Source organism: Camellia sinensis, chromosome 5 (assembly GCF_055761805.1).
Source record: "Camellia sinensis isolate YWXY chromosome 5, ASM5576180v1, whole genome shotgun sequence".
Lineage (NCBI taxonomy): Eukaryota > Viridiplantae > Streptophyta > Magnoliopsida > Ericales > Theaceae > Camellia > Camellia sinensis.
This window is the reverse complement of record NC_138965.1, coordinates 142739935-142751742: the sequence shown is the minus strand read 5'-3', so window position 1 is coordinate 142751742 and position 11808 is coordinate 142739935. Positions and strand designations below refer to the sequence as shown.

Here is an 11808-nt window from a genome sequence, read left to right as displayed (position 1 = left end):
TATTACTCACTTACAGTTCGTTGATGACACAATTTTGTTTTGTGAGGCAAAAAGGAAGGAGGTGCTTAATATCAAAAGAATATTGAGGTGTTTTGAAATGTTGTCTGGGTTAAAGATTAACTACCGTAAGAGTGTGGTGTATGGAGTTGGAATAAATGAAGAGCTCACTAAAAACTTTGCTGTCATTTTGAATTGTTTGCATCATAGGCTACCATTGAAATATTTGGGGATGCCACTGGGTGCTAGTCCAAGGAGAAGAAGGACTTGGCAACCTGTCCTTGAAAATTTTAAATCGAAGTTAGCATCTTGGAATAGAGGGCTTTTATCTTTTGCTGGTAGGTTGACAATGATCAAGTTTGTGCTATCATCATTACCAGTCTTCTACTTATCTTTGTTTAAAATGCCTGAAGGGATAGCCAAGGAGATTGATAAAATACAGTCTAGATTTTTTTTTTTTTTTTGGGGGGGGTGATAAACTTCAAAGGAAAATTCATTTGGTAAAATAGGGGGAAATCACTCAAAGCAAAAGCAATGGGGGTTTAGGCATTAGAAAGGTGAGAATCATGAATGACTGTCTTCTTTTGAAATGGTGGTGGAGATTTGGGTACGAAACTGGCTCTCTCTGGAAACATGTGATCTGCAGCAAATACACACAGACTAGAAGGGGCTGGTGGTCAGACTTTGATACAAGTTATAGGTTATCTATGGTGTGGAGGGACATATTTGGTGTTGCTGACAAGTGCCCTGAGCTGCTGGAGTTCTTTAAGGTCAACTCAAAGATCAATGTTGGAGATGGAAGGTCCACAAAAATTTGGCTTGACCTTTGGGTTGGTAATGAGTGTTTAAAAAATACATTTCCTAGATTATTCTCTGTGTCCCTTGATAAAGGTGAATCAGTGGCAGTGGTAAATAGCAGGAGTAATGGAAATGAGGAGTGGGAGTTGGCCTTCAGAAGACCCTTGTTTCAATGGGAACTTGATGAGTTGAGGAGGTTGAAGAAGTTGTTACCAACTGCTCCAGCTCTCAGGAATGGAGGGCTAGATAGCTTGAATTTGTTTCAGAAAAATCTGGTGTATTTTCTGTTGCCTTTGCATATAAATGGATTGAATTACCTTCTACTATGCTTGCAAACATAGGAGATTTCATCTGGAAGAATGTGGCCCCATCGAAAGTGCAATTTTTTGAGTGGTTAGCATGGAAATAGAGGATCAAGTCAACTTGCTATTTACAAAGAATTGGTGTCCTCAGTGATGATTCAGATGTTAACTGTATTTTCTACAGGAATGAAGTGGAAATTGTCACTCATGTGTTGTTGTGCTGCCCTTTTAGTTGGAGAGTTTGGTCTAATGTTATCAGGTGGTGGGGAGTATCATGGGTGCAGTCGGGGTCAGTGCCTGGCCTTTTGCAATGGTGGGCTGGCTTTAGATGTAACAAAATGGTGAAGGTGCTCTGGAAGATCATTCCATTGGTGGTGCTATGGTCTATATGGAAGCAGAGGAATGAAACTCTTTTTAATGGCACACAGGTGGATTTGGAAAACTTGTGTGAACTTATTAAAAATATGGATTGCATTGTGGTTCAGAGCTTCTAGTCCTTCTTTTTGCTACTCAGTTAATGAGATTGTGTTTAATCTGCAAAATGTGAAATTCTGCATTATGCACTGATGGGGTTAGTCTGAGGGTGTGTGCTGGTATTTGTTGGTTGTTGTTGCTGGTTTGTGATGCTGTGTTGGATTTGCTGGGTCTAATCTATTTGGTACCTCAACCTTTCTTTTGGTTATTTGGTGAAGTCTTGCTCTGGCTTTTTGCTGCTCCAGAATTGTGCAAATTGTTACTTTGCAGAGGAATGCTCGCTGGTTTTTTTTGGCTTTCTTGTGTTGGTCTCTCACCAACTAGGAGGTTGGAGCTTAATTTAGCTCCAAGCTTCTCTTTATTGATGTAATTTATCATACTTTGTATGTGTTTTCACCAATAAAGTCTTTTCTTTGCCGATCAAAGAAAAAAAAAAGGTTGTCAAACCTCTCCAATCCTTTATTTCTTCCTGTCGAACTTCACTTCCTTTAAGTTGACATGTGACCCTAAGTCCTTTCATCCTTCCCTTGATGGAGAAAAAATCCCTACCTTGTCCATGCTTCTTCTTGAAGGATTGCCCACTAAATCCATTATCACTGTTAATAACTGCTCCGCCATTCCCAGTCAACCCATATGCAAAAATCCACTTCCAACTGCTGACCTTAGTTTCTGATGCTAAACATCCACTCCAGACTTGGCCATGTGTCTTCCACTAACTGGACCACCTATCGACAAGGCTTGGCAAAAATAGGTGCAAACAGTTACACAAATTATTTTTTATCATTCCATTCGGTCAAGGATTATATTATCAGTTAAATTAAATAATTTTGTTATATTTTTTTTATGTAGCATTCTAATTTAGTTTAGGTTTTTCCTTTTACCTAACATTTTTTTTTTCTGTGGTGATCATATCACTTTTTATTAGTAATCCATCTACAGATTTTTGTTATACATGATCAAGCCATGGTAATTTGTTTGTTTGTTTTTTTTTTTTTTTTCTTTTCAATTTAGCTTTAACTGGTGCTATTACTACCATTTCAATTATACATTAATTTATTCCTAACTTAATTGATTTGCAAAAATGCTAGTAATAGTAAATAAGGATATTTACACTTTATTCTATAGTGTGAAAAGTCTAAAGTTTAGAATAAAATGGAACTCAAATTGAGAAAAGAAAATGAAGAGTAAATTATTTCCTTATTCCTCTCAATTTTTCCTTCAATATAAATCTATTTAATGGAATATACCACTTAATACATATTTTATTTAACTTTTTAACTTATCTTATTCAAAAAGAAAAGAAAAGTTGTATGTGTTAAAAATGAGAAATGACATCCACGTACATTCCATTTTTATTTAACACTCCACTTTTATACCTAGAGTGTGTATATAATTTATTTTTAAAATGTCTAGAATATGAATTGTGAAGTTATACAATTTATTTTACCCCTTTTAGGCATTACTACAGGAAATTACACTTTTGCCGACTCAAAATTTAGTCGGCAAAAGTCTATTTTTAGTCGATAAAAGTTTTCCGTGACTAATTTTTTTAGTCGTCACTTTGGTCGTCAAATGAGGTTCAGCAAAAGTAATTTGTGACTAAAATATTTTTTAGTCGGGAAAAGAATATATTTTCCGACTAAAATGCTGGTTGTTGAATATATAATTATCGCGACTAAACCATTTAGTAGCTAAAAACCGTCAATTGTTAAAAGTACTAATTTACCGACCATATATGTTAGTCGCCAATTGTGCCATTCCCTGACAAAAAATGTTAATTGTCAAAAATAATGTTTGCTCGACTAAAATTTTAGTCAGCAATAAACCTATTCACGACCAAACACTTTGGTTGCCAAAATTAATAATTTTACCGACTAATTATTTGGTCGCCAAATATGAGTGGTGAAACACTGAATAATCACTTGGTCGCTAAAAGAGGAAAAACCAAACTAAATTTTGGTCGCCAATTCAATTTTTTTTGTTTATCAAAATAGAAATAAAATATAAAAAATTCTATTTGACATGTATGATATATAATAATCCATTCAAACCATTCAATATAACCTGTTGCAAGAATTATTCAAACTAACAAAATTAACTAAACATGAACATTCAACAAAATACATAAATCAACCAATACTTAACCTGTTTAATTAAAGTCATCAACTATTATAAATTTCCATCCACAAGTAATTCCAAAGCACATAATCGTCCAATTAAAAAATTCATGTAATCTATATAATTATTCAATTTGCATCCATTGAGCATAAAAATTTAAAACATAATAAGTACTTGTTATTATGTTTTAAATTTTTATCCATGTGCATCTATCAAAAGATATAACTAGTAGTCTACTCAAATATTTCTCATACATATCTATCAAAAAATATATAATCCTTCGAAAAATGTAACAAGTGCCAACTAATCATGTACAATTCAGCTTCGTGCACGAGTTCATCCATTTGTACAAAGGAAAACTAAAATTGTTATAAATTATTTCATTATAAATTGTTATATTTTGTTTCATTATTCTTTTAATTTGTTTCAATCTCAACATAGTGTTAATATTCTATTATGAAAAGAGGACAAAAAAGTAATATGTGAACAACAAATGCCAATTTTATGATTAAAATGTTCATTGAAAAGCTAATTTATTTATATATATGTGAGAGATATGCATATGTCTTCTCCTCCCCGGTGAAAAAATATAAGAAAATATATGCACAGGCCACTTTTATTATTAGAGAACAAAAAATATATATACACATATAAACTGGTTTTTAAATTTTAACATTAGTCATAAAATTGGCATGCACAATATACATGCCATTTTTTCATCATGCTTTCATAATAGAATGTTGAAATAAAACAAATCAAAAGATTAAAAGAGAAAATGTAACAATTTTTAATAGAGGGGGTAAAATATAATTTGCCCTGTGAACAAAGAGATGCAGTGAATTTTCAAATTTTCATATTGCTCCATAATAAAGCTGTGCCACACACTTTCTTTTCTATACATTCAACTAATTACCGGAAATTTTGCTCAAATGATAAACACATGGGAAACATCCCCCCAAACTCCACCCCCTCTCCCACCCACTACCTCAGTCTTCAAGTTATAATATGGAATTCTATGCCTTTTTTCTCCTCAAAGTCTTTTTCTATATATATATATATATATATATCAGATCAAGAGGTTCGACGGCACATAAGTTTGATGACATAGAAATTGACGTTGTAATTGATGATGTATTTCACTTTGTGTCATGTCTTCAATCTCGATTAGATTATTGTTAGCTATTTGCTTACCCAACATATAGTATAGTTTCAAGGTTTTTTTGTTTAATAATTTTTGTAGTATTTTGTTTTTATTTTTGTATATAGAAAACAGTAAATATGGTTATGCTGATTTTTCTAAAAATAAAAGAAAAAAATATATTTGGTACACATTTTTTTAAATTGGTACACATTTTTTTAAAATAAACAAAACCATGCAAAAAAATTTGCTTAATGAGTTGCTAGAAGGGATGGTTCAAGGATAGGAGTTGGCTCCATGGGGAGGGAGGGTTGCTAGAGATGGTGGTTGATGGGTGGGGGTTGGGAGAGGGAGGAGGGCATGGGTGGTCAGACGATGGGGTGGGCTCAGTGGGTGGGGAGAGGCAATAGTAGAGTCGGGATTTTGATTTAGGGAAGCAACATTGAGTTGAAATCTTAGCAATAATCACAATCTAATTGAATTCGAATTTCATTTGTTGTCATGGTAAAATCAATATATGTGATATATGCTTGAGTTAATCGATCATTTTTGTTTTTGTTATTAATTTTTATTTTTCGTATAATAACCTGTTGGGCAATTTTCACGGTAATTAATTAATTCAATTTGTGTACTTAATAACAAACAAAATATAAAAGAAATAAAGGAAATGAGAGAATTTGTTTGATTACAAAAATCAAACTTGAAATAAAAATAAATAAATAAAAACAGATTTTATTTTGTTACAAAAACAAAATTAAAATCTGATTTAAATAAATAATAAAACACCGAAAATAAATTAAATAACTTACTTGATTAATTTCTTTGAATTATAATCTGATCAAGTCCAGTGTTTGACACTGTGTCCTTAAGACAGATTCGTCCTCTCCTCGGTGCTTTTAGAATGTGGACGTCTAGCTCCCAGGATGAAATGATCTATCAACGAATAAAAGCAGCACTACAATTTATTCGTTTGTCAAACACACTAATTGTTTATACTCTCTCTCACAAAAATAAAATGCAGCAAAATGAAGAATAGGATTTGCAGAGGTGAAATACAAAATTTTTGAATGAATCAAACATCAAATGAGGGTTGTCCTATTTATAGATGTAATGGTGGCTGTAGGTTTTGAATTAAACAGGTATGAACCTGTTGGTTTTGAATTCAAACAGATTTGAATCTGTTGGGTTTCATAATTTAAACAGATAAAAAATGAGAAGGGCCTTGTTTGGATGTATAGTAAAATCGGACCAGTTTATTTCCGGTTTAATTTGAATTCTAGATTTTATATTACCAAAAATAAAATTAAATTCAAAACCGGACCAGTTTATTTCCGGTTTAATTTGAATTCTGGATTTTATTTTACCAAAAATAAAATTAAATTCAACTGTTTTTGGCCCAAAAAGATTAGTATTAGGCCGAACAAGCCCAACCCAACCACACACCATGCATCCGCCCCCAAGCCCAGCCCAGCCCACGCCGACTGGATGGACGGCGGCGGCGCGAGCGCGTGCGCGCATTTGGTGATTTTTGGGTCCAATGGGTCTTGCCCATTTTGCCCATAACCTCTCCCTCCAAAACACTTGGGTACCCCTTGAGGCACACCCCAAGTACCAAACCCATGCCTTATAAACCCATTCAAAACTTCCCACCAAATCAATGTGGGACAAGCCTTATTCAAACCTTTAAGGATTTTCCACCAAAACTCCATTTCCATTGAGCACACTTTGGCTTCAATTTCCCATTCACTCGGTAATGGTTTTGAGCAATCAAATATATCACGTGAATCACAACGCGGCATAGAACGTGTTACCACTTTGACCTGCGTAAATTGACGCACAGGGCCCACCTAAAAAATAGACCAAACTTAGGAAAAAATTCTGGTTTTATCCAGCATTTTATAACCATTTCCAACAATCCCCCACATGAATGGAATTTGATGACAACGGAAATGCAACAATATGCAGACTATATCGAAAGAGTATAAGTCGAAAACATCTTGCATCAAGATAGGTAGCTTTTGGTCTTGAACCTTCCCTAGTGATAACCTATCGGACTTACTGGCTAACCAATGGACGCGATGCCTTGAATTGTTCAGCTGTTTATGTAAGCCAAGACAATAGATTTCACACAAAATATCTTCTAGCACATCGTGGTTCTCACTGTTGTGTTCATTTTGGCCTTGAACGCGCCTGGTTTTCATAAGTGTTTCTAGAGAATTTAGCCTCTTCATTCTCATAGAACCGGCCCCAGTTCAACACTCATATAGGTGATTCTTATTGTGAGTATCTCCTTATACTCGTCTTGATTTTATGCCTCAATCAAGATATAAGTAATCATTAAAAGCAAAGCTTATCCTTATGCCCTGCATACAACATATGTTGCAGATATCACACTCACCATAGGAATGTGTAGGGAATTTTAATCCATTGGTGATTTCTAGCGAGCCATGCATAACTTAGTTGTCCCTTTGAACTTAGTTCTTGGGATCTCCAGTCATATAAGTAGGGTTACCATTATGATGACTCTTATGTTATAGGCTTTAATCCCATCCCCTTCGATGAACTATATACTAGCTCTTTTGTCAAACCTTTTGTTAACGGATCTGCAATATTCTCTTTAGATTTTATATAGTCTATTGAGATTATTGCATTTGACAACAACTTCCTAACGGTATTATGTCGACGACGAATATGTCGTGACTTACCGTTATACATATGATTGTGTGCCCTGCCTATTGCAAATTGACTATCACAATGAATGCATATAGCTGGCACATGTTTTGGCCACATTGGAATGTCTTCTAAGAAGTGACGAAGCCATTCTGTTTCTTCTCCTACTTTGTCCAAAGCAATGAACTCGGATTCCATTGTGGATCGTGCGATGCATGTTTGTTTCATGGATTTCCAAGAAATAGCAACGCCTCCTAGAGTAAAGACATATCCACTTGTGGATTTTGAATCTTTAGTATCCGATATCCAATTTGCATCACAATAACCTTCAAGTACTACTAGATATCGAGTAAAGTTCAAACCATGATCACGGGTGAATCTTAGATATTTAAGAACCCGAATGATCGCTTTCCAATGGTGTTCTCCGGAGTTACTAGTGTACCTACTCAATTTACTGATATCATAACTTATATCAAGACGAGTACAATTCATTAGGTACATTAGGCTTCCAATGATTTGGGAGTATTTTAACTGAGACACTGCATCACCTTTATTTTTCGATAAATAAAGATTGACGTCTACAGGTGTTCTAGCTAAATTCATATCATCCTTGATAAATTTACCAAGAATTTTCTCCATATAATGTGATTGAGATAATGCATATCCGTCAGATGTTTTAGTAATTTTCATTCCTAATATAACATCTGTGACCCCCATATCTTTCATATCAAATCTTTTATTAAGCATTTGCTTAGTTGATTTGATCATGTTTTGACTGCTTCCAATGATAAGCATGTCATCTACATAAAGACAAACTATGACATATCATTGGTCAGTGTTTTTAACGTAGACGCATTTGTCACATTCGTTTATCTTAAACCCATTAGTAAGCATTGCATGATCAAATTTTTCATGCCATTGCTTAGGTGCTTGTTTTAATCCATAAAGGGATTTTACAAGTCGACAAACTTTCTTTTCTTGCCCTGATACTACAAACCCTTCGGGTTGCTCCATATAGATCTCTTCATTTAGATCACCGTTTAAGAAAGCTGTCTTAACATCCATTTGATGTATTTCTAAATTAAACAACGCTGCTATAGCAATAAGCATGCGAATGGATGTTATTCTTGTCACAGGGGAATATGCATCAAAATAGTCTAGACCTTCCTTTTGTCTGTAACCTTTAACTACAAGTCTTGCTTTATAGTTGTCAATTGAACCATCTGCTTTCATTTTTCCCTTGAATATCCACTTATATCCAAGAGGTATAGAACCTGGTGGAAGATCCACCAATTCCCAAGTATGATTTTGCATAATGGATTCAATTTCAATATTAATAGCCTCTTTCCACAAAGGTGCTTTAGAACCTATCTTAAAGCTATGAGGTTCATTTTCTAACAGGTATGTCAGAAAATCTGGACCAAAAGATTTTGATGTTCTTGCTCTCTTACCTCGTCTTGGTTCATCATCAGTTAAATCCTGTTGGTCGAGACCATTACTAGTCTCTTGTGTTTGATTGCCATTAGTCTCTTGACTTTGTGTACAATCATAAGTTCTTTTCTGTGAACTTAATTCCTGTCATTTATTGTAAGGAAAGACATGTTCCAAAAACATAGCATTCCTTGACTCTATAATAGTGTTCACATTTATATCAGGTATTTCTGATTTATAAGTCAGAAATCGATATGCACTACTATTCTGAGCATAACCAATAAACACACAATCTACTGTTTTTGCTCAAATCTTAGTCTTTTTAGGAACAGGAACTTCAACTTTTGCCAAACACCCCCACACTTTTAAGTATTTGTAGAAAGGTGGTCGACCTTTCCACAATTCATAAGGAGTGTTGCTGGTTTTCTTGTGGAGTATTCTGTTAAGAACATAATTAGTAGACAATATTGCTTCCCCCCGCAAGTTTTGTGGTAAGCCTAAACTTAGTAACATGGCATTCATCATTTGTTTTAGGGTTCTATTCTTCCTTTCAGCAATTCCATTTTGCTGAGGAGAATAGGGTGCTGTAGTTTGGTGAATAATGCCACATTGTGCACAAAATTCATTTAATGGTGTATCATATTCACCACCCCTATCACTTCTAACCATTTTAATGGTTTTACCAAGTTGATTTTCAACTTCTGGTTTGTAGAGTTTAAACATTTCTAAGGCTTCATCTTTACTTCTAAGTAAATAAACATAACAATATCTTGTGCAATCATCAATAAATGTTATGAAATACTTTTTGCCTCCTCTAGTTTGAATAAATTTTAGATCACATACATCAGTATGAATTAATTCTAGAGGTTCGATTTTTCTTTCAACCGATTTAAATGGAGCCTTAGTTAGTTTCGTTTCTACACAAATTTCAAATTTATGATTAGGATTAATTTCAAACTTTGGTATATAATCTAAACCAATTAATCTAAGCAAAGCATCAAAATTCGCATGTCCTAATCTACCATGCCATAAATTTGACTCAAGAATATAAACAAAAGATGTGTTATTCTTATTCATAGCAACTTTCGGTACAACTATCATTACATTCAACTTAAAGAGACCATCACTCATGTATCCCTTACCAACATACATACCACTCTTTGTTAATACAAATTTATCAGACTCAAAGACAAGTCTAAAACCATTTTTACTTAACAAAGAACCAGAAACTAAATTCTTCCGGATGTCAAGTACATGCAGTACGTTGTTGAGGGTCAGTTCTTTCCCTGATGTCATCTTCAGGATAACTTTTCCTTGTCCAGCCACAGTAGAAGTAGAAGAATTTCCCATGAAAAGTTGTTCACCATTTGCAGCCGCATTGTAGGTAGTGAACATCTTCTTGTCCGCACAAATGTGACGAGTTGCTCCAGTGTCAACCCACCACTCTTTGGGATTTCCAACCAAGTTAGCCTCAAATACCACAGCAGAGAGGTTGATGTCATTCACTCCGTCAGAGATGTAATCCAATGCTGTTACATTGGCCTGATTGGTGGTCTTCTTACTTGTACTTCCATGATCCTTCTTAGGGCGGCGGCAGTCAGAAGCTCGATGTCCAGTCTTGCCACAGTTATAGCATTTTCCTTTGAACTTCTTGTTGTCATTGTTGTCGCCTTGTTTCGGACCATCTCCAGTAAACTTCCTCTTTTTGTTATGTGGTTTATGAACTTGTTCGACCACATTAGCCTTGGACTCAATGGGATTTTTCCCATTCCTCTTTTCAGCCTTTCGGTTATCTTCCTCAATTCTTAATCTTGCAATCAACTCATCCATGGTCATCTCTTTGCGTTTATGTTTTAAATAATTTTTGAAATCTTTCCAAGCCAGTGGTAACTTCTCCACTAAAGTAGCGACTTGGAAAAACTCGCTTAGAGACATGCCCTCAGAATGAATATCATGTAAAATTAATTGAAAACTTTGAATTTGAGAAATTACTGTTTGGGAGTCAACCATAACGAAGTCCAGAAATTTACCGACAACAAATTTCTTCATGCTGGCATCCTCTGTCTTGTAATTCTTCTCCAAAGAATCCCACAATTCTTTTGCTGTTTTCAGAGGACTGTATACATTATACAGCATGTTGTCAAGGCCATTAAGGATGTAGTTTCTGCACAGGAAATCTGAATGTTTCCAAGCATCTACAGCGGCAACAACTTGCCGATCACTTTCATCCTCTTTAAGTGCTAGAGCCTCTTCATGGAAAAACCGGGCCAAATTTAGGGTTGTAAGATAGAACAGCATCTTCTGCTGCCATCTCTTAAACTCAATATCGTTAAATTTCTCCGGTTTTTCTCCATGATTGATTGGTACATGAACATGATTCTGGATAGGGACCGGTGTTGGTGTAACAATCGAATTACCACTACCAGTTGCAGTTTCAGTTGTAGTAGCCATATTCTCTGATTACAAAAATCAGAAAAAATTAAAACTCAAATTAATTTTCTAGTTATTAAAACCAGAAAATAAATTATAATACAAAATAATTTTATTTTCCTTGTTACTAAAATTAGAAAAATAAAATATCACAATAATTTTCTGTAACATAATTAATATTCTGCAATTGTTAATGACACCAGTATATTACTACTAGTTGTCAAAGAAAAGAGACAGTATATTACTACTATCTGTCAAATAGCATAAATCACTATTTGTTTTTCCAACCAGAATATGTCTTTATGAAATTAGAAAATTAAATACAATGAAGATACCAAAAAACGGTCTGTCTTAAGATTGTTGGGCAATCTTCACTGTAATTAATTAATTCAGTTTGTATACTTAACAACAAACAGAATATAAAAGAAATAAAGGAAAGGAGAGAATTTG

General features: G+C 34.4%; 1 protein-coding gene across 1 annotated transcript; it reads left to right on the top strand.

Moving 5' to 3' along the window:
- The first annotated feature begins 563 nt into the window (after nt 1-563).
- Nucleotides 564-1591, top strand: LOC145791739 (uncharacterized). The gene is made up of 2 exons (XM_082872166.1): nt 564-1072; nt 1282-1591. The coding sequence occupies exons 1-2, from the start codon at nt 564-566 to the stop codon at nt 1589-1591; spliced, it is 819 nt and encodes a 272-aa protein (XP_082728292.1).
- Nucleotides 1592-11808: the final 10217 nt, after the last annotated feature.

Coding starts and splice junctions, on each gene's coding strand:
- LOC145791739 (XM_082872166.1), top strand. CDS start 564: ATGAATGACTGTCTTCTTTTGAAATGGTGGTGGAGATTTGGGTACGAA. Junction 1,073..1,281: donor TTGTTTCAGAAAAATCTGGT/GTATTTTCTGTT, acceptor TATTTTCTACAG/GAATGAAGTGGAAATTGTCA.